Source organism: Pipistrellus hanaki, assembly GCF_964339955.1.
Source record: "Pipistrellus hanaki genome assembly, chromosome: 19".
NCBI lineage: Eukaryota > Metazoa > Chordata > Mammalia > Chiroptera > Vespertilionidae > Pipistrellus > Pipistrellus hanaki.
The window spans coordinates 6386140-6410178 of NC_140521.1; the positions used below are offsets into that span (position 1 = coordinate 6386140).

At 38.2% G+C, this 24039-nt stretch overlaps 1 protein-coding gene across 1 annotated transcript in view; it reads left to right on the forward strand.

Annotated features, from left to right (window-relative positions):
• The window catches only part of NAA25 (N-alpha-acetyltransferase 25, NatB auxiliary subunit), a 53577-nt gene that overhangs the window by 16349 nt on the left and 13189 nt on the right, over positions 1–24039 (forward strand). The window contains exons 8-18 of the mRNA XM_084868147.1: positions 828–939; positions 1737–1826; positions 2798–2967; positions 4939–5051; positions 7975–8182; positions 8974–9063; positions 12500–12680; positions 13618–13717; positions 18243–18394; positions 19602–19727; positions 22081–22324. Coding sequence (XP_084724273.1) covers positions 828–939; positions 1737–1826; positions 2798–2967; positions 4939–5051; positions 7975–8182; positions 8974–9063; positions 12500–12680; positions 13618–13717; positions 18243–18394; positions 19602–19727; positions 22081–22324 — 1586 coding nt within the window. The remainder of the gene's footprint in view (positions 1–827; positions 940–1736; positions 1827–2797; positions 2968–4938; positions 5052–7974; positions 8183–8973; positions 9064–12499; positions 12681–13617; positions 13718–18242; positions 18395–19601; positions 19728–22080; positions 22325–24039) is intronic.

Genomic DNA, 24039 nt, shown 5'->3' on the forward strand with positions numbered 1-24039 from the left:
ATATATCTTTTATTAGACTGCAGTCATAAAACTGTTACACTAAGTGATAGTTAACTACTTCAGTTATATAAAATGTAGCAGGAGTTTGTGTGTGTGTGTGTGTGTGTGTGTGTGTGTGTGTGTGTGTGTAACATTACTTACTCTTAACTTCAGCCTCCTTGCAGATGGGTACAAGCCAGCCTTTCTGTTTCTACTCATCTAGATTGTATTTCTGCGTGTAGTTTAAATTTAGATTCTCTATTTTTAGGAAATTCATAGTAATTGTCAGTATCCTTAATCTGCTCTCCTGTTAGAAAGGACAGGGCAAGTTTAATTTGGTCAGAAATATAGTTGTAGTTTTCCTCCTCTCAGCTACTGGGAGTTTGATTCATCTCTATTCATTTTTTACCTTTCTCCTACATCTCTGTCACCTTGCTCATCCCATTCCAGTCTAAGCTTATTCACTGTTTTGGAACTGTATGGATGGGATATCGATGACTGTGGACTAACTATACCGGTCGCTAGATTCCATTGGGAATCTATGTGAATCCCACATGCTAGAGCCTCAACCCAATACATTCTGGATCCTTGTCTTTTATGATTTATTTGTTTATCTTTTTGGATCCTTGTCTTTACAGAAAACAATATTGTAAAAGTTTACTATCAGAAATGTACTTTCTTTCCTCTTCAGTAAAATATTTTTTAATAAGATAATAGTTTGTATCTAATGGTGCCTCTGTTTTCTGAGAGAGGAAAATGTGTTATTTTCCTTTTTGTGTTTGGACTTTATTTTGGTTTCTGAACAGAAATGAAACTAGCTTATCAACTATTATAACTTTTAATTGTAGAGAAGTTGACTAGTGAGATTCAGAGTCGCGAAAATAAATGCATGGCTATGTACAAGAAGCTGAGCAGGTGGCCAGAGTGCAATGCCCTTTCCCGGCGCCTCCTATTGAAAAAGTGAGTAGATGCTTCTTTTTGCACTATATGACTAGAATGGGCTTTTTAGGTGGCATTATCGATGTGCTTTGTCTAATATGTCTTTTGAAATTTTGGGGCATAAAGTATGTCATGAAAACTTTAAAATTAAAAAAAAAAAGTTTTTGATGAACCATTATCTTTCAGTAAAGACTTATTAGGTCTTTAAAATGAACACTGCAAATCATTTATCAAATTTAATATTCAGTATTAATCTAACCTTCCCTTTCCCCCCATTTAGGAAGTGCTAATGTGGGGAGTTTTCTGTTAAGAATATTAATTTTCTAGATCTGGTCATTTTATTGAAGGAAAGAGTAGTATCTGAAAAGTTGTTTTACTTTTTTTTTAATGCATCCATTTAATTTATTTAAAAATATATTTTATTGATTTTTTTACAGAGGGAAAGAGAGAGGGAGAGAGAGTTAAAAACATTGACGAGAGAGAAGCATCAATCCGCTGCCTCCTGCACACCCCCTACTGGGGATGTGCCCGCAACCAAGGTTCATGCCCTTGATTGAAATCAAACCTGGGACCCTTGAGTCCACAGGCCAATGCTCTATCCACTGAACCAAACCGGTTAGGGAAAGTTGTTTTACTTTTAAAATGCCTCTGGAATGCTGTGATTTTGGGGCTGAGGAGGAAACCTAGAGGGAAGGGTGGGCTTCTAGTAAGGACTAAAATATAACTTAGAAATAAGTTGAATATCATTATACCTACCTAAGGCAGATTTGTTACAACTAGTGTTTAATCCTGTGTGTACCATTCAATCTGATTTTTAGCTCAGATGACTGGCAGTTCTATCTGACTTATTTCGATTCTGTCTTTCGACTGATTGAAGAGTCCTGGACTCCTCCTGCTGAAGGTGAACAGTAAGTTGTCTTCTTCCTGAATTACAGTGGCACTGTTTTTGTTGTTGTTGCTTTGTTTTACTATTTTATTTTACAATAGCACTTTTAAGTATATTGTAGCAAAAAAATTTCATTGTAAGCCTAATTGAATTCTCTTTTCCTGTCAATAATTTTATCACTTGCAAAGTAGGACTTTTTTCTCCATTTTTTAAAATTATAAAGTAAAAAAATGTTTAAAAAAATATTTGTATTGATTTCAGAGAGGGCAGGAGAGGGAGAAAGAGCTAGAAACATCAATGATGAGAGAGAATCATTGATCGGCTGCCTCCTGCACATACTTACTGGGGATTGAGCTCACAACCTGGGCATATGCCCTTTTCCAGAATTGAACCTGGGACCCTTCAGTCCACAGGCATAGGCTCTATCCACTGAGCCAAAGCAGCTAGAGCTAAAGTAAAACTTATTGCAAAAATTATCTTTTTTTTTTTTTTTAAAGAGGTACATTTGGTTAGTCACTCAGTAGTAATCAAATGCCACAATTGGGAGTAATAATATGCCATGTTACCTGCTAGAATATCCTTACAGCTCTTTTATTCTATTTGTAGCCTATCTAATAAAAGTATAATATGCATATTGTCCCCTCAACCCAGAATTTGACCCAAGTTTAACCAGGGGGTGGGGGCCAGCCTGCCAACCACCTGGGGCCCCTTCCCCTGGTCGGCCCTGCCCCTGATTGGCCCTCTGGTCAGCCCCCCAACCCTTGTTCGGGGGTGGGTCGGCCAGCCAATCTCCCATATCCTCTCCCCCAAGCCCGGGGCGGGGTGGCCAGACCCCACCCATGCACAAATTCATGCACTGGGCCTCTAGTAATTTTATAATTATCAAAATGCTTTATTATGTTTTTTATATGTTTCTTCAAATCAGTGTGGTTTTAACTTTTGGAATGGACAAATAGAGGCACAAAAATACCTTTTTCGTGTGTTTATACCCAGCTCTTTAGAAGGAGAAGTACATTATTCTGCTGAAGAAGCTGTGAAGTTTATAGAAGATCGGATAACAGAAGAATCTAAAAGTTCTCGCCATCTTCGAGGACCACATCTAGCTAAACTGGAGCTGATTAGACGTTTACGACGTCAAGGTTTTAATGATGAGTACAAACTGGGTAAGAAACTGTAGTGATATTTGGGAACCCTGGAGAAGGTGCAGGGAAGCCCTTAATACCTAAGTGCAGTATTCATTTATCTGAAGCCTACAATAACTGAGTCATGTGTAGGAAGCAAATGTCTCCATAACCTGAAAATATTTACTAATGAATGGATCATTTATAAAATTAGCTCTCAATCTCTCCCTTACCCATCAGAGTCTTTGTCAGACATTTTCTTTCTTTTTTTTTTTTGCTGATTAATAATATAAAAATCAATTTCAAAGTAAAATAGCCAGTTTCATAAAAGTTTCAGAATTTCTTGAAGAATCTGAAAGCTTTATTGAAAGTCTCCCAGCACTTACATTGATGAATGACTGTCTAGCAGAGTTATGGCAATTAATGAAGATAAAGTTTATAAGGATAATAACATGTGGGAGAAAATAACTGTTTGGATAGTGAAGCATTAGGATAGGCCTTCAGGAACTTTGATGAAGCATTTAGATGTTTTTATAAAATGAAAGTTTTAGCTTATTGCACAAGAAGTGAAAGGTGTCGTATTGTGTTTGTTTATAGTTTTGTTGAAAAAATGGCATTCCTTCTCCCCCTAAACAGTAATTCTTTGTTAATACTAAGGGTTAACTTATAATAATAATGCCCTAAGTTTTGTTATGTTTAAAATAATAAACTTTAAAATTTTTTCTATTTTATTTTTTAAGATAAAGCTCCAAAGAAATCTTTTTTCTCCATTTATTGTTATGAAAATTTTGTTCTCAGTGGAAATTTATAAAGTTTAAGAGGGATTTTTTTAACGGACCAGTTGTCTTGGGATGATGAGCATTTCTAATATCTTTGTCCTAAAATATCTGTTAATTTTAATCATCTAATTAATGTTCTTTGTAGCTCCTTCTAAAATGAACTGTGAACTTCTCTCTGTCATTCCCTATGTAGATTACTCACAATCCATTTTGAATTCTATGTTAACCTCTTTCTTGGGTCTGCCCCAATAATCTGTGTATATTAGTTCCAGAATTGCAAATGAAAATTTTTGCATGACCCTGTAGTAAAATATTATTAAAATAGATTCCAGATTACTGTTTTTTCTGCAAAGCTGGATATAATAGTCTTTGGCTCTGCTTTGACACTTAATATATTTATCTTCTATCTTTCTCTTCCTTATTGTCAGCCCGCATCTTATAAATTAGTGAATTTGTCTAGTGTCCACAATTAAAAAAAACCTTTTTTATTTTTTATTTTTTTAACCAGACCGGTGAGTGATTTTCAGTCTCTTTGGGATCACAGAGTCCTGTGAAAATCTGGTTAGAGGGAGCTCTGTTCCCAGAGACATGTGAATAGGAACTGGGACCTAAAATCTTGCAGAACTCCGTGGTTAGAATCTCCGCTTCTTAAATCTAGCTCAATAAGAGAACATTTTATGTTTATTATTATTATTTTTTGTTTTGTTTTTAATTTGAGGAAAAAATAAAATGAACTGGTAGCTTTCTGCATTTCCAGGTTTAAAATTTTAATAGTGGGTGATCTTGCTGGAGTTATTGGCCTGTGGTTCTTCCCACTTATTTTCTCTTCTGTTGGTGTGGCTATTAACCAACATTACCTTTCATTTAATTAACATTTATGTGATACTTCTGCAGTAGTTCAGGAACTGTTGTAGAGAGAAGCATGTTTATTTAATGTTTGCATGTAAACATAGCTCTTTAAACTTTAATGAAAACTTTTTAACTGTTTAAATTTTAATTGAATGAAAAGCTTCACATTTCCTAAGTGTATTCTACTCCGTTTAAAAGTATTTTTATTTTTAACTACTCAAGCTACCTTCCAGCCCTCATTGTTAATCTCATTCACACTTATTCAAGCATTCAAACAAAATTTTAATCTAATGAAATAAAGATTTTTTCAAAATCAGACCTTTGCTTAAATTAGGAATTGCTTCAGTCCATGAATAATTTAATGGTTTTTATTTTTCTCTCTTAGGTGACCCAGAAGAATTAATGTTTCAGTATTTTAAGAAGTTTGGGGATAAACCTTGCTGTTTTACAGACCTCAAGGTGTTTGTTGATCTCTTGCCTGCTGCACAGTGTACAAAAGTAAGTACTATTTGGAATCCTGTTGGGTGCCTGTATTTGTTGTAACTAGGTTAAGTGTTTGGGCTTCCTTTCTAAAATGTGAGAGAGTGGTGAACATGAGATATCAAGATAACTGCCCTATCAAGCCAAGTACTCTAGGGGCTATCAGATTAAAGGCATGATTTCTTGTTAAGTTAAGCCACAATGAGAAAAAGCCCTTTGTCGGTAGATTCTCCTTTTTTGTTTTTATGTATGTGTTTTTGAGATAATTGTAAATTTATATGCAGTTAAAAGAGAAATAATGCAGAAAACACTGTATACCCATCACTCATTTTGCTCTAATGCTAAGATAGTGCATAATTATAGCATAATTAGGAAATTGATATTGATAAAATCCACTGACATTCGAATTTCCCAAGTTTTGTATGCATTCATTTGTGAGTGTGGTGTTTTTTTGTTTGTTTATTTTTATTGATTTCAGAGAGGAAGGATATATATATATATTGTGTGTGTGTATATATATATATATATATATATATATATATAGAGAGAGAGAGAGAGAGAGAGAGAGAGAGAGAGAGAGAGAGAGAGAGAGAGAAACATCAATAATGAAAGAGAATCATTGATTGATGATTGCCCCAACATGTGTCCTTGACTGGAATCGAACCTGGGACCCTTCAGCCCACAGGCCGATGCTCTGTCCATTGAGCCAAACTGGCTGGGGCTGTTTTGTGTTTTTAGTGCAGTATGTAATACATGTGGATTAATGTGATCACCACCACCACCAAGATACAGACCAGTTCACTACTAGGATCCCATGTGCTACTCTTTTTTACCCCCAGACATCTCCCTGAACCTCCCCTTTTCCTCACCCCTACCCTCTGGCAACAACTAATGTTTCTATTTCTACAATTTTATCATTTTAACCATTTTATATAATGGAATCATATTATGTATAACCTTTTGAGATTGGCTTTTTTCATTCAGCATAATACCCTGGAGATTCATGCATTTGTTAAATGTATCAGTAATTCATTTCTTTTTATTGCAGAATAGTATTCTTACTTACTTACTTTCTCATATTTGAAAGTATTGTTACTTACTTTTTCATATTTGAAAGCTCTCTTCTAGGAAAGGGATGAGAACCAGAACCAAACCTCTCTCTTCCACTCAACCAGCAAATTGTTACAGGGAATTGAGAATTTAGTGAGAAAAAGATCTTGTTAGTGGCCAGAATTCTCTAAAATTAGTGTTTGAGTTTCATGTTCTGAAGGGATTTAAGCAGACTATGGAACCATGTGGGAGAGATTCATTCAGTGTTTGTAGCACTTAACTATGTGCTGAGGGCTAAGCTAGGGAATAACTGATCATGTCTTCTAATGCTTGCCATCTTGTAAGTTGAAGCATCAAATGATGGGAATGCATTAGAGGAACACTTATATTGTCATCAACTGAGATTCATAAAGGTTTGGCAGTATGAATCTGGTACCAGCCCCTCTGCTTTGCTGGTATGTTTGAAAACCTTAGGTGATCTCACAGGATCCCATCATAGTGATGCAGTGAGAGGAACCCTCTAGGAATGCTGGAATACTAGCAATGATAAGGTAGTCATTGTTCTGTGACACAAAGGATTTAAAGCTGCTGCAATGAGTTGTGTAGTTCTATGTAAATTTTTCATTGAGAGGGTAATTTGCTGCCACAACCTTTTAAATGTGGGATTCTGCTGCTCAGCAGTTTGTAAGAGGATTGCAAACTGCCCAATAAGGTTCAAACTGGGAACTGTTGTCCCAGTGAATTAGGAGACAAATTCTTTTAAAATGGGACTAACCTCTAATTGAGGAAAATAAAATAGCATAGAGTCAAAGTGGTTAGAATGTCTAATATATTTCATTATTTTATTTATTGCTCATAATTATAGTCACATACATAATCTATATATACTAGAGGCCTGGTGCACAAAATTCTTAAACTGGGTGGAGGGGGGCGGTCCTTTAGCCCGGCCTGCACCCTCTTGCAGTCTGGGATCCCTAGGGGGATAACTGCCAGTGGGGAGTGGGCCTAAGCTGGCAGTTAGCCATCCTTGGCTCTGCCATAGAGGTGGGAGAGGCTCTGCCGCTGTGCTCGCCAGCTGTGAGCCTGGCTTCTGGCTGAGTGGTACTCCCTTGTGGGAGCGCACTGACCACCAGGGTGCAGTTCCTGCATTGAGCATCTCTCCCCTGGTGATCAGTGCATGTCATAGTGACCAGTCGTTTTGCATATTAGCCATTTATTATATAGGATAAAAACCAAGTGACGAACATTGGAATGACCAGAATGACTGGAACGACCAGTTACTATGATGTGCACTGCAGTGGCCAACCACCTGATTGGGGCCCTCCTCCCCTCAACCTCTCGTGGCCCCTCTCCCCAGCCAGCCTCATTCCCCAATCAACCCCCCCCCCCCCCCCGCCCCCATTGGAGGTGGGGCTGGCCAATCTCCCATGTCTCCTTCTTCCTGCTGCCCGGCTCAGTGAACCCCCATCATGGCAGCTGGCTGGTCCCCACCCATGCATGAATTCGTGCACCGGGCCTCTAATCTGTATATAGCTTTATAGGTGTGGGGTGCACCTTATATTTAAATATATAATCATTTAGATACCTGATAAAATTAAACATCGACTTTAACTTTAAAATATAATTAACACTATCAAAATATCAAATAAAACAATGTATATTTTATTTCATTACTTTAAATATGATGGTTTGGTGAATAAAAATGGTATAGTAAAGGGGTTTTAATTTTTATTTTTTCTTGATTGATGTCTTTTTCTAGACCATTTCAGTATTTTTTAATTATGGCATGAGGTAGCCAATCAATGATTCTCTCTCATCATTGATGTTTCTATTTTTCTAGAAAAAACGAGATCTGTTTTGAGACCTGTCCTCTTTTTTCCCCACTCTGCAGTTTATTAATCAGTTACTTGGAGTTGTTCCTTTGTCAACACCAACAGAGGATAAGCTGGCACTGCCTGCTGACATCCGAGCTCTACAGCAGCATTTGTGTGTGGTGCAGCTGACGCGATTACTAGGCTTGTACCACACGATGGATAAAAGTCAGAAATTAAGTGTGGTCAGAGAACTGATGTTAAGATACCAGCATGGACTGGAATTTGGTGAGCAACCTTTCAAAATGTGCAGTTATTCTCTGATAAGCTAAGACTTCGAAGTTAGTTTTGTTTTGAATCATTCAATCCTGTTTTAATGAGATTGGTAAAGAGAATATTTTGTCAAGTGGCAAGACTACCCAAGTAACAAAATGCAAAGCCTTTCTAAAGCTTGGAACTTTATTATTATTATTTTCTTCCACATTTTATTTCTTAAAAATTTAAGTATAGTTGGCCCACAGTGTTAAATAAGCTTGGAGTTTTAACTAATTATATTGTCCATATTCTTCCCGATATGGTGAGCTCATATGAATCGCATAGTTTATGATATTGTCACATTTTCTGCTTATATTCCTACGCAAGTGAACAAAAAGAATGTTGTAAATTGTGAGGTATTTAGAAGTAGAAGATCTTCAGATTGCTAGGTGTGATAAAATATCTGATTAGATGATACCAGTATTTCTTTAACAGCATTCTGGAAATTTAGGTGAAGTAATGAGCAGAACATTACTTTAGTTATACATGGCCTTGGCTTCTGTGCTTCCCCTAAAGCCTTTCAAATCTTGTTGCTTTCGCTGTTGGACCATTTTGGATTCCACCTCTGTTCTGGAGCCCTTCTGTTCCAGCTGAGTCTAGTCTCACCATTTGAATCCTTTAGTTCATGGCTTATATTTACCATTCTTCTTATTTTCTTTCCCCCCTCTTCTTTCCTTCTTCTCACTGTGCCTGATCTATAAAACTTCTTTGGAGCAGTAATAGTTAAATAAATGTTAAATACAGATGATTTTCCCCCCCTGCAGGGAAATCCTGTTTGAAAACCGAATTGCAGTTTTCAGACTATTACTGTCTCCTTGCTGTCCATGTGCTTATTGATATATGGAGAGAAACAGGTAAGGAGCAATCGTTTCAGTTTGATATTACTCTTTTTTTTAATTGACTATAATTTCATGGACTAATTACATAATTTAAGAATTTGATTTATGCTTTTAGATTTTTCTTCCTTGTCCTTCTCTAGGGTAAGTCTCCATGTATCCCCCTCCCTGCAATCAGGAAAATCTTAAATTAGTGGATATCTATTCTTTTTAAAAATATTTATGAATAGTAATGACTGTAGAGAACCTATTACAATGCCACAACAATTAAAATATAGAGAAACTGATTCAGAGATGGATGTATAGGCCCATGGAATGGAATAGCCCCTTTACTCACTTAAAAAATTATATATAGCAAAATTATCAGTTTCTTTCTGTGTTTGTTTTTATACTCTATCTAATTCTAATAAAAAATTATGACCTTTTTTTCTTATTAAAAAATTACAGGAAAATGCACTCTTTTGGAATACAGTTCTGATTAGCCCATTTAAGACAAAAATATAATACATCGTAAAGTATGATTCTGCAAATGGCATTGAGATTGTCTTTTCTTTTTTAAAAAATAGATATTTTCATTGATTTCAGAGAGGAAAGGAAAGAGAAAAAGAAACATCAATGATGAGAGAAAATAATTGATTGGCTGCCTCCTGCACCCCTACTGGTGATTGAGCTTGCAACCTGTGCATGTGCCCTTGACCAGAATGGAACCAGGGACCCTTCCATCCGCAAGCCAGCACTCTATCCACTGAGCCAAACTAGCTAGGACTGAGATTGCCTTTTCTTTAGATTGCATCCCCCTAACATTTTCTCATATTAGCAGGATTTTTAAAAAATATATATCTTTTATTGATTTCCGAGAGGAAGGGAGAAGGAAGAGAGAGAGATAGAAACATCAAAGATGAGAGAATCATTGATTGGCTGCCTCATGCATGTCCCCTACTGGGGATCAAGTCCTCAACCTGGGCATGTGCCCTTGACTAGAACCGAACCTGGGGCCCTTCAGTCTGCACGCTGATGTTCTGTCCCCGAAGCCTGTGGTCGGCAAACTGCAGCTCTCGAGCCACATGTGGCTCATTGGCCCCTTGCGGGTGGCTTTTGCACAAAATACCACTGCCTGGGCAAGTCTATTTTGAAGAAGTGGCGTTAGAAGTTTTAAGTTTTAAAAAATGTGTATCAAAAGAAATTTCAATCATACTGTTGATATTTGGCTCTGTTGACTAATGAGTTTTCCGACCACTGCCCTAAGCCAAACTGGCTAGGACTCTTACTAGTAGTTTTTAGAGGAAAAAATAACTTTAGATACTTATTGATGTTATTCATAGAATAAACCAAAAAGAAACAAAGGACTGGGGAGGGAGTGCAAGATAGATACAACCCCTGTCCTCATGGATCATTTCACAAAGTACTCAGTTTTGATATTATTATCCTCATGCTTGAAATTCTCCAGAGGTGCCCTATTTTGCTGAGGATAAAGGCCAACCTTTTCAGGGTAATTTATAGTGCCTTTTTAAAATCCAGCTTCTGTCTGCATCCCCAGATTTCTATGTATGTACAGTTATGGATGTATTCTTTTTTTTTTTTTTCCTATCACCGAAACCCAGACAAGTGCTCTTGACTGGAATCAAATCTGGGATCCTTCAGTCCACAGACCGACACTCTATCCACTGAGCCAAACCAGCTAGGGCTCAACTCTCTTTTTTATTCAGTTCTGAGCCTCTTGAGGCTAGGAGCCACCCATGACTTTTATCTTCAGGTTGGATATCTAGTGTTGCTCAAATGTAGGCAACATGAGAAAACACAAATAAAAGAGCAGAATGCAAAATTGGATATATGCTATGACTACTACTGTGTAAAGTAATTATAGTTCAGAAGCATTATATTAAAATCCTAATGGTAGTTTAACTAGATTATGTGTAGTTCACATGGTTTGGGTAAGATTATAGATATTTATCTAGAACTTCAATTTTTTATTAACTTGTTTCTTTTTCCTTGATTAAAAAAGCATATACAGTATAATTTTAAAAGCTTAATAGTTTTACTTTAGCTGTTTTGTTTTTTTTTTTGTTTGTTTGTTTGTTTTTTTCCTGATTATAAAAGTAGCATAAAAAGATTTTGGAAAGCAATTTATTTTAATTTCACTTTTCCTGCTCCCACAGGCAGTCTAAGATTTTGCACATTTCCTTTTCCTTCCTCTGCATATTTTTTAGACTGAAGATGAACTCTTCATGCTAATTTGAATTTTCTGTATGTGTTTTACTGATAATTATTATAAAAATATTTACCCTTGTTATTAAAAACTCTTTGTTAACATCAGATGGCTGTATGATGTTTCCATGGGTGGGTGTTACTATAATTTATTCAATCACCCCCATTTATTAGTACGATACAATGAATATTTTTGTAAATAAAGCTTAATCTGCATTTCATGTTATTTCTTTAGATTCTTTTAAAAAATATATATTTTTATTGATTTCAGAGTGAAAAAGAGAGGGAGAGAAAAATAGAAACATCAATGATGAGAGAGAATCATTGATTGGCTACCTCATGCACCCAACACTGGGGATGGAGTCTGCAACCTGGGCATGTGCCCTGACTGGGAAACGAACTGTGACCTTTTAGTTCATAGTTGGATGCTCAACTGCTGAGTCATGAAGGCTGGGCTAGGTAGATTTTTTTTAAAATTTATTTTTAAAAGGATTCCTCTGCTTTTTAAAAAATATATTTTTATTGATTTCAGAGAGGAAGAGAGAGGGAAAGAGAGATAGAAACATCAATGATAAGAGAGAATCATTGAACAGCTGTCTCCTGCATGGCCCCTACTTGGGATTGAGCCAGCAACCTGGGCATATACCCTTGACTGGAACTGAACCTAGGACCCTTCAGTCTGCAGGCTGACACTCTTACCCATTGAGCCAAATTGGCGCTAAATTCTTAAAAGAGAATTTACTTAATCTTTAATACTATAGTTACATGTGAATTGGGTTTTGGTGGCTCAAAATGTGTATCACTTTATTTTGATTATGAATGAACAATTTTTTTCAAATACTATTTGATACCCTATTGGTAGAGTTATATATACAAGAAAAAAAAAATGAGGTTTAGAGAAAGCATCTGGGTCTTGTAGGAAAATCCTGAAGTGGAAAAGATTGGTGACACCAGTTCTCCTTCAAAGTTCGTCTCTTCTTGGAATCTAGGACTCTGAGATTCCATAACTTCCCTCTATAAGACCTGGCAGCTTAAAGTTTTGGGTCAATTTTATAGATGCATATTTAAGAATTGAGGTAACTATTTAGGTAATAACCTGTTTTGCTTACAGGTATGTATCTAAAATGTATTCTCTGTCATCTAAACTCATTCTTAGAATAATTAGGGGAGGTGATGTAAGTTTTTGTTTTTGAGAACCCTATATTTGCTGTCAGGAGCTGTGGGTAATGCTATTATATTTTGGTTCTAGGTGACGAGACTGCTGTGTGGCAGGCCCTGACTTTGCTGGAAGAGGGATTAATCCATAGCCCTTCCAATGCTCAATTCAAATTGCTGCTTGTTCGAATCTACTGTATGCTGGGAGCATTTGAACCTGTGTTGGATCTGTACTCCAGCCTTGATGCTAAGCATATCCAGCATGATACCATTGGGTTGGTAGTATATACTCTGAATAATGAGCAGTCAGCTACAACAGTGTGGGGCTCTGATACATGAAAATTGAACATTTTGATTTTAGCAGTAAAGTTGTTCCTGGTATTAAGCTTTTTAGATGAAATAATCATGTATTATGACCCATTGAAAGAATTTATATTTGCCAGCATTTTGTAATAATGTTAAAAATTGCAGTTTAGAAATGGTAAGAAAGTTTTCCTCAGAGACAACGAATGGCTATATACTTCGAACCCTTTTTCTTAGCATATGTGGTTGTGTGTGTGTGTGTGTGTGTGTGTGTGTGTTTTAGAAATATATTTTATTTATTTTTTACAGAGAGAGGGATAGAGAGCTAGAAACATCAATGAGAGAGAAACATCGACCAGCTGCCTCCTGCACACCCCCTACTGGGGATGTGCCCGCAACCAATGTACATGCCCTTGACTGGAATCGAACCTGGAACCTTTCAGTCCGCAGACCGACGCTCTATCCACTGAGCCAAACCGGTTTTGGCAGCATACATGGTTTTGAAATCTTTACTTTTGGCTTGGACTTGAGGTTGACACCTGTACTTCATTTGTTGTCCTCAGAGATTCTTTGAATTTGCGTTGGAACTATTCTTTATGATGAATTGGGATATTTTCTCTATTCCCTGTAGACCTGTTTTAGGAAGACAGTATTCTGTTCTTTCATAATCTGTGCTCCATTGATTATCTGAGTATAAGAAAGCATGGCATTGATCTTAGAGCTTCCCCAAAACTGAATTAACTTCATTCTTTTTTAAAAATTGGATTTGGTAAATTAGATTTCTGTAGCAAGATGTTTTAAATTTTCCATATACTTACTATTTCTCTGTCAAAATAATTTGAAGTATAGTATATGATATTATAGGTGGGTAAGTATAACATGTTTTTTTTCTCTTTGCTTCCGATCTAGTTATCTTTTGACCCGATACGCTGAATCCCTAGGACTGTATGCTGCTGCATCCCAATCCTGTAACTTCGCACTCAGGTTTTTCCACTCCAACCAGAAAGATGTAAGTGGAAAAAAAAGTTTTTTATTTTATTTTATTGTCTTGCCTGCTGAATGCACATGAGAGCATCTTCGCCATGTCATAGGTACACTTGTTAGGGTGTACCTTGCTGTATTTGCAAGTGCCTGTATGACATAGCTTGCTGGCCAAGGCTGAACAGGCTTGTTTAATAGGATCCATACAAAGGTGTTAAAACTGGGTATTAAAAGAATAGGAAGTTTTATGCTCATAGGTCGGTCTTTTAATCTCTTAGAGATTTTTTCCAAGGGCATGAGATACCGTGTAAGATTCTGCGATAGCAGCTGTGCTCTATTACCTTGATTTATTCCTGAAGTCTATAACCACTGTGCTCTTTGTCAACAGCAAATGCACTTACGTTTTCTTAGAATGATAAAATTGACCAATTGTAGGTCATTTCATCAATGAATAAGATAGAGCTTTTATGTGCCATAATGAAAGGATGGGATTTGCACCATATTTTTCATTGCAAGCAGACTTGGTCTCCACTTGTCAGTTAAGCAGTCGTTTTTGTGGAAAAGCCATGTGTATGGTCTCTACTCAGTCGACCAACTATGCAGAACTACCCAGGAACATGTGTGAAGATAAGGCATGTCTTCTAGGATGGTCACTGCCAACTTGGTTCTCATGTGCTTCCAAGACTCATCGCCTGGAATTGGGCCATTCCAGATATCTGCCCATATCAGTCCAATTTCTTCTCTAATAACAATCAAGAAACTGGGCCAGGAAGCTGGTTTCTGGGGTTCTTCATGACAAACACTCCTGAGGATTTAAAAAAAAAAAAGTTTTGTAACTATAACAGCTTTGGCTAATCTATCTGCTAGAGCCAGGGCAGGGCAGAAGCATTTCTCAACACTAGAATATGGAGCTTGTAATAATTATGTCTGGACAAGTTTCAGGGCATGGCCTCGAGGACTGGTGTTCTTCATTTATTAGCTTTTGAGCTCTATTTTCCTCCCCTTTGACCTCTCCCCCCCAAAGTGGTTGGTATCTGTTCAGATTCCATTTTGTGCCATAGCTCCTACCAGGGAGAGAGGGAAGTAGGCATCAGCATTTGAACATATTGATCAGAAGGTGCTGGCCTGGCTTAGAGGTCAGGGAGTCTCTCTTGGACCTTGGATTTCTAAAATTCCTGAGCACAAGTAGGCAGTTATAAATCTCTTGAGTTTTCACTGTGCATTCAATTATCTATGCTTTGCCTTCTGTTTTCAAGGAGTTTTGCTATCACTAAAGAAAAAACTGTTACTTAAATCTCATTCTAGCTCTCATTTTCATATTTTAAGGAAGAGGTTAGTTAAACATTTGATTTCCTGAAGAATTCTTTTCAAAGTTTTGTTTCTCAGATAGATTTGAAGTGGGAGTTGGGATAAATAAGGCGTTAATTCAAGCCTGGTGGCTGGTTTTACTTGTTTCCAGTCATTTAACATTCTTAAAGAGTCATGTTGTTCATGACTTGGCCAACAAAGGTACATTATTTAAACTATAGTTAAGCATTAAGTATTCCCCCACAAAAATTGTGTCTGAAGAGTTGTTTTGAACACACAGAGAAAGGAGATCCCCAGGAGCGATTAGAGGGGACATGACCTCAGTGGCTTTTTGTATCTTTGGTGTTTTGCTGATGGCTGTGTATGTCAGGAATGACAATTCATCTCAATGCTTGTGATAAAATTATAGTGTTTTATCGATCTGGAACTAGGATGTTCTACTTGACACATTTGTTTTTATTACTACTAACTGGGAAGACAGAACTTACTTAATCATAGATAATCTTTGGAGATTCTGGAGACAAAAGCAAACACAAGATAGCAAGGAAAACACACCTTAAGCCTTAGTGCTTAGCCTCAGTCCCAAAATACGAAAATGGAGACTGGTGTGGATGTTTCTTGTAGGAATTTGAGGCTGAGAAAGATCATGGTTGTAGTGTTGGTACTATATGTGTTAAATCTTCTGGTGTAGTATTAGAAATACCTCTCTGGAAACAAAAACTCTACGCTCTATATCTTTCATTCTTGGTAGTTTTTAGTGTCTCCATTTGGTGTTTCCTTGAGTGACTGATGTATTTCAATTCCTAACTAGCTCTTTGAAAAAATCCTTTTACTCCCAAATGGAAAGTCTGGTTTTCTGCTTTTTAAGGCTTTGTGCTGTGGGATTGAAAGTTATATTTGGAAGGTCTGCACAGGAATGTTCTCTCTGAGAAGGTTATTGTCTGCTGTCGTCATTACTTGGGAGGAGATTTTTACAATGTGAGAATTAGTGCTAGATTTTCATATCTTCAAAAGTTACTTATATATTTATACTTAAAAATTTTCCCTTTAAAAGTCTTTATTTTAGGTATCCATAGATATTATTACAGGGGTTGGATGTCCATGTATTATGCAAATTTTTAGTGACCAGGGTTCATTTCAGGAATCCAAATGGGATCTAAATAGCTTCAATGGTTCATACATGAATAGGCATAAGTACGGACAACATTTTCTGATATTTAGAAGGCTTTAAAGTGCCAGTGGCTTCCAGTTTTGCCTGCAGTTCTCATAGGGGGTGTTTCTTCAAATTGTAGTCCTTTCCCAGCTTTTGCCCTGTTGGTAGCTGCTCGAGCCCTTTCCTAGTTCTGCAGTGACAGTTTACCACGGCATTAAAGGAGGACTATCGTCAAAAGAACAACCAGAGAGCTAGAGTTACCTTCTCAGTCTGTTAAAGGACTACATTCCCTCTTTGTTGCCTCCGTTTTCTCTTTTTAAAGCTGGTGCCTTTTTCTAAAGTGGTAGTCCATGGACCACTTCAAATTAAAACTGATTCTACACTCAGTTAAGGCTGGGTTCTTGCTTTTTAACATAATATTTTGGATCTGTAATTAATAAATTTGATTGGAATCACCGAAGTCATATTTTATCCTGATTAATTTCTGGATTATATGTTCCTAACCAGCTGTTTTTTTTTTCCTTCAACTTCTAAGTTCCTATTGCAAGGGCTGCTGGCAAACCTTGCTATGTTTTCCAAGCCAAGTGGCCATCGGATAGGCATATGTGTTTAGAGTGTCCTGGCCTCTTCTTATAGGGCCTATCACTGTCTTTTAATCAGGCAAGAAGGTACACTTGAGCTTTTTCAGATAGTCCTTCTTTAAACCTGCAGGATCACAAGTAATCTTTTTAATTTTCTTGTGTCCGTCCGTCTTTAATTTCTCCAGATACTGCAGGCAAACAGCTCGCCGAGGTGTCCCATGGGGGTTTAAAAGCCGCATCGAATGCAGTTGAATTAGCGCCCGTGGCGCAATCCCGCGGCCTGAAATGAACCCTGCGAGGCTGTGTATCAGAGGGTATGTTGTTAACTATTGGCCTATTTTCATACTGGGCAGATAATTGGAACGTTATGGAGATGGGGGCAAAACTGATTGAGGTTATGCCAAAAAGACTGGAAAGGATCTAGAAAGGATTTTTTAGGGCAGACATCAGCTTTGAACTTCACACTTTTCTTGGTCCGAGGGGTGCCCTCCTGACTTCTAATCCTGATGGCATAGGTCCACCTATGAAATGTTCTTCCCTGAGATTTTGTTCTGTTGTGCCAGAATTTCTGTTGAGAATTCTTTATCTTGCCTCTGTTTATAATATTTCATCTGTAAATGTGTATTAATCTAAATTAAAGATGTGGTGAGTGTTGCCTTCACTTACTTGCTTATGGAATTTTCTAGCAGAGGTCTTAGGTAGTTTGGATGGACAAGTAGTAGCCTGGTTCTTGAAGTCTTTCTGTTCTCAGAACAGATTATGACATGAGTTTTTATAGGTCTTTTGTTTGGCGCCTTATTTCTATCCTGATATAATACATGCCTTACGTTTGTGATACTGTATTTAGAAATAAACAAAACCGAGCAGCAGCCTTTTTTTCTGAAGGAGAGTGATTTTGGAGGAGAGGGGGTGGTGGTGTTGATAGTGTGGTTATATTATTCTAGTGTTTTGGAACCTTTGTATAAAATAGTTTGTCTTAGATGCAGAAAAACATGGAGTAATATCCCTTCCATAATGGCACAAACAAAATTTTTGACTGATGTGGTATAACAAACCTCCAGTCCTGTTGAATTGAAAGATAAAACTCAAAGAAAAAGTTTGTGTGGTGGCAGCAGCAGCTAAGTATTACTAGTGGTAATATTAATAAAGAAGACATTTGACTCTGGTATAGGAAAGAAGGAAAATGATCTTTTAAAAGCCCTCAGGGGTCCTCAAACTTTTTAAAGTGGGGGCCAGATCACGGTCCCTCAGAGAGCTGGAGGGCCGGACTATATGAACTACTAATTCCTACTGTAACACCTCGGCTGCGCTCACTGCCCAAAAAACCTGGCGGGCCGGATCAGACTCCTCTGCGGGCCGCATGTGGCCCGCGGGCCGTAGTTTGAAGACCCCTGATCTACTTGGTGATCAAGGCCTTTAAAAATTAGATTAAACATTTTACTTAATTTTAGTTTGACTTCATTGTCTGACCTGTGAAATATTTATACCAAGGTAATGTCTTTCCTTCCCAGACCTCAGAATATATTATTCAAGCTTACAAATATGGTGCATTTGAGAAGATTCCAGAGTTTATCGCTTTTAGGAACAGGCTGAATAATTCTCTTCATTTTGCACAAGTCCGTACTGAACGGATGTTGTTAGACCTTCTACTTGAAGCAAATATGTAAGTACTAGAGGCCTGGTGCATGAACTTGTGTATGAGTGGGGTCCCTTGGAGTGGCCTGTTGGGATCAGGCCCCAGCTAGCGCCCAAACCACCGCAGCCCCACCTGACACCCAGCCATAGCCTGGCATTGTCCCCTTACCTGCTCCACCATTCTGCCTGGGGGGCAATTGATCGTGACCAGGCACCCCACCCAACTCCTTCAGCACCTGGAAGCTGGGCGGTGGCCCCGCTTCTGTCTGCGGGGTGATGGGTGGGGCAATTGGGCCCCTGTTCACACCTACCTTGGCTTGGCACCACCCGCTCACCTGCTCCACCATCCTGTGTGCTCTTGCTCTTATTGGAGCCTGTTGGGGCTGGCAGGACCTCCACTCCTGCCCACTGCCAGCACTGATGCCTGCCATGACGTCTACCATGTTCCACACTGCCCCCTGGTGGTCAGAGCATGTCATAGAGAGCAGTTGAACTGTTCAAACAATTTGCATATTAGGCTTTTATTATATAGGCTTGCATAAGAGCTAAAAAGGAACTAAGGGATAAGATCAAATGCTGAGAGCCTTTAATGTGCTCATGGGTGACATTAACAGGTTTAAGCTAAGGAAAATGGGGGGGAAATGAGTAAATAGGAGGGGATGCAGGAAAGAAAGGGATAGAGAACTTGATATATGTCATGGGAATGAGAGTACTGCTAGGTTCCATACAGAAGCCAGCTAGACTCTGGGAAATATTGTGTTTATAAGGATCCCTGCACACATGGGATTTCAGGAATCCACTTTGTTTTGGTTGGGCTTTCAGACTCAAGCTGGCATGATCTGTTTTTGGTTCTCTTTCATCTTCTATGAGCTTTTACTACTACTACTATTATTTTTTTAAATGTATTTTTATCGACTTCAGAAAGAGAAGTAGAGTGAAAGATGGAAACATCTGTGAGAGAGAATAATTGATTGGCTGCCTCCTGCATGCCCCTTACTGGGGATTGAGCCCAAAACCCGGGCATATGCTCTTGACCGGAATTGAACCCAGGACCCTTCAGTCCGCAGGCTGATGCTATATCCTCTGAGCCAAATTAGGTAGGGTGAGCCTTTACTTCTTAATAGTAAATCCTCTCTTCCTCCATTCCTTTCTAATAAAACAAGAGTCCTAGCTAATACGTTTTTATGGCTGGTTTATAACTTAAATAATACATAAATATATTTTCTGTATCACAGATCAATCAGCTTAGCAGAAAGTATAAGGTCAATGAATCTTCGGCCAGAAGAAGATGACATTCCATGGGAAACCTTGCGAGACAACAGAGACTTAAATGTTTTCTTCAGCTGGGATCCAAAAGATAGGTAATTGGAAGTATACCCCCCAAGCGATTTAAAGAAATAGAATGAATCTAAGAATTGGGTTTTTTTAAAACCTTTTTACACAAGTATAACAGTAGAGGCCCAATGCACGAAATTCATTGGGGAGCTGTGACAGGGTGTCCCCTCAGCCTGGCCTGCACCCTCTCATAGTCTGGGAGCCCTTGGGGGATGTCTGACTGATGGCTTAGGCCCACTTCCCACCAACTGTCCAACTGCCAGCTGTGAGCCCCGCTTCTTGCTGAGCAGTGCTCCCCTGTGGGAGCACACTGACCACCAGGGGTCAGCTCTTCCATTGAGTGTCTGCCTCCTGGTGGACAGTGTGCATCATAACGACCAGTCATTCTATCATTCAGTTGATTTGCAAATTAGCCTTTTATTATATAGGATGTTTATTGTAGGAATCAGAAAATATAAGTAAACCAAAGGAAGAAAATAAATCTCGCCCCTATTTTGGGATTAAAAGTTCTATTCTTCATAGCATCCATGCAAACAGACTCCAGATAGATTAAAGATTATGTTAAAATCCATTAGAAATTCTAGAAGAAAATACAAAATAAAAATGATTGGGGAAAGCCTTTCTTAGCATTATATCAAATATAGAAGTAAAGGTCTAAGGATATGTGGTAAGTTGGTAAATATCAGCTTACCAGAAAATATTTAACAAAATATATATTTTTGTTAATCCTCACCTGAGGGTATTTTTTTCATTGAGTTTTTTTTAGAGAGAGTGGAAGGGATGGGGAAAGGGCAGGGAAGGAGGAGGGAGAGAGTATGAAACACGTATGTGAGACAGACACATTGATTGGCTGCCTCCTGCATGCACCCTGACTGAAGTCTGGGATAAAACCACTGAACTATGACCCTCTGGTGTGTTGCCAGATGCTTTAACCCCTGAAGATCAGGGCTCTTTATATATATTAATAGCCTTCATATATAGAGAGAACTGAGAAGAAGATAACTAAAAAACTAATTGGGTAAATGGCTTAATAGGAAATTCAAAGAAATGATTCTTATAGCAATAAAAGTGTTTTAACCTGTCAGGTGAAGATAAAAAGGATTAATACTATGCTCAGCAAGATGGTGGGAAAATCGTTTTTATATGTTTACATGGAGGTGAAACTATATTACCTTCCCTAACCAGGAGTTTTAGTGATATGTATATGTATCAAGATTGAAAGTTCATATACTATTTAGTTCAGCAGATCTGCTTCTAGGAAAGTGGAACCTAAGGAAATAGGTCATGCAGAGATATGTCTATGAGGTGTAGTTCTGAATATACTGTGACTTGGGGATTGCCAAGAACACATTTAGTGATTGGCAAGGACTCATGGGGCTTAATATATCCTTGCTCTCCCAACTAAGGTTTATTTTATTTTATTTTTATTTATTTAATTTTTAAATTTTATTGATTATGGTATCACATAATTGTCCTACAACTAAGGTTTATTATAATAAAAAGATACATGACAGAATCGGCAAGGGAAAAAACATACAGTTGGAGTCTGGAGAATTCCATGCACAGACTTCCAGTACCTCTCCCACCCAGGAGGTGCTCTATCACACTCGCTCCTTTTTCTAGCCATGGAAAATACAGTAATAAGTGTGCAATGTTTCTGCTCAGAGAAGCCCATTAGAGAGTTGGTGCCCAAGGTTTCTAGCATCTGATTACATAGGTATGCTCTGTGTAGCATGTACCAACATTCTAGACACTCAGAAGGAAAATAGGTGTCACCATAAACAATAGGTTTGTGCAGTCCAGGCACAGTGAGCCGCTCTTGTCATTTAGAGAATAGTTGGAGTGCCAAGTTTCCAGACGTCAGCGAAGAGCTACCCTTATAAGAAGGCTCTTCTAAATTAATAGCCTCAGGCTTACTATGTTAATCTTTTCTACACATTCTATCACAAAAAGATTCAGTTTGGAAAAAGGTATGAATATAGTGAACCTGTGTTATTTGCTTAAAATAAATTGTATAAATACTTTTAGTTGCATACTTTTAGTACCTCTGTATTGCAAAAAATCTGAAATCTGTAAGTTTGTTAATATGGTGGATGCTTGGTTATCAGGGCATTTTCCTTCTGCTTTTTACTTTTCTGTCATTTGAATTGTATTATTAGAAAAGTCTCAGTTAAGGAGAAAATAACGTGTTAGGTAGGTTGTCATTCCTGTTGATGGATACCTAAGTGGGGACTTGGATGATTTTGGTTTGTCTAAGATCATTGGGCTAGTAAATGAAAGCTGGACCACTCAAAGGCATCTTGTCTGATGAAAGTTAACTTTGAAAGATTTAAAGGCAACATATTTAGTAAAAGGGATGGTTTGGGGATTTTTTTAAAGGGATGTTTCTGAAGAGCATAAGAAACTTTCCTTGGAGGAGGAGACCATGTGGTTAAGAATCCGTTCCTTAACATTGAGGCTGATCAGTGGACTCCCAAGTCTTAACCACCCTGTGGAACCCAAGAACTCGGAGAAGACCACTGAGAACGGTGTAGCCTCCAGGGTTGATATTCTTCGTTTGCTCCTTCAACAGCTGGAGTCTGCCCTGGAGACAGGAAAGCGATTTATTGAAAAGGAAATTCAGGTATATATTATCAAAGCTTCAGTAATTTATGACTATCTTTTTAATAATATAATTTGGGTGGGTGAATTGTAAGAAACAGAATTTTGTCCCAGTTTATGAAATTTGTAGGAAAAAGGCAAATATTACAAACTTAGGAGATTGTAGAGGCTGTTTCGATATCCAAACTGGAAAGTGAGGAAAAGCAAAATAGCATTTTTTGGTGATAGTAAATTATTTTTTAATCCTTACCCGAGGATATATTCATTTATATTTAGGGAGAAGAGGGAAGAAGGGCAAGAGAGAGAGAAACAGACATCAATGTGAGAGAGAAATATCAATGTGTTGCCTTTCCCATGGGCCCTGACTGGGGATAGAACCTGCCATCTAGTAGATATGTGTCCTGATCAGGAATCGAACCGTTTTGATGTATGGGACAATGCTCCAACCACCTGAGCCACACTGGCCAGCGCTGTGATGGTAAATTTTTTCTTTTGATTTTAGAGAGGAAGGGAGAGGAGAGAGAGATAGAAACATCAAAGATGAGAGAGAATCATTGATCTGCTGCTTCCTGCACGTCCCCTACTGGGGATCGAGCCCACAATCTGAGCATGTGCCCTGACCAGGAATCGAACCCTGATCTCCTGGTTCTTAGGTTGACGTTCAACCACTGAGCCACGCCAGCTGGGCAAGGTGATGGTAAATTTTTAATAGATTATCTATTTTCTATATAATGATTTAGTTGTTAACATAGTCTCCTTTTACTCCTGGTTATGCTTTCCACAGTTACGGTTGGTTACGTGCAGTTAAACACAGTCTGAAAAAATTAAACTGAAATTTCTAGAAATAAACAATTTATAAGTTTTAAATTGCTTGCTGTTCTGAGTAGCACACTCACACTGCTCTATCCCACTCCATCCTACCTGGAACATGAATTATCCCTTTGTCCAGCATTTTCACACTTAAACACTACCTGCCCTTTAGTCACTTAGTAGCTGCTTTGGTTATCAGGGTATCGCAGTGCTTGTTTTTAAGTCACCCTTATTTTACTTAATAGTCCCAAAGCACACAGTAGTAATGCCGGCACTTTGGATATGCCAAAGAGAAGCCATAAAGTGCTTCCTTTTAAGTGAAAAGATGAAAGTTCACAATTAAGAAAAAAAGTCTTATGCTGAGGTTGCTAAAATCTACACTAAGAAGCAATCGTCTATTCATAAAATTGTGGGGGGTGGGGCGGGGAGGAAATTTGTACTATTTTTCTGTTGTACATCAGATTGCAAAAGTTATGACCACAGTGTGTGATAAGTGCTGTTAAGGTAGAAAAGGCTTAAATTTATAGGTGGAAGACATAAGCAAATTACATGTTTTGATTGCTGGCAATGTGCTGCTCCCAAAAGCACTGAGCTTATATAATACTAAGACTTCATCAAGGAGTTCATTGAAACAAGTGACTACATTCACTTAACTTTCACTATGTTATACTAGAGGTCTGGTGTATGAAATTAGTTGTCCCTCAGCCCAGACTGCACCCTCTCCAATCTGGGATCCCTCTCACAATCCAGGACTGCTGGCTCCCAACCAATCGCCTGCTTTATTGCCCCTAACAGCTTCTGCCTGCCGCCAGCCTGAGAGCCCCCTAGCTACTCCCCTGCCAGCCTGATTGATGCCATCTGTTGCAATCACTGTGCCCCGATTTCCCCTAACTGCCCTCTCCTGCAGGCTTGGTCACCCCCAACTGC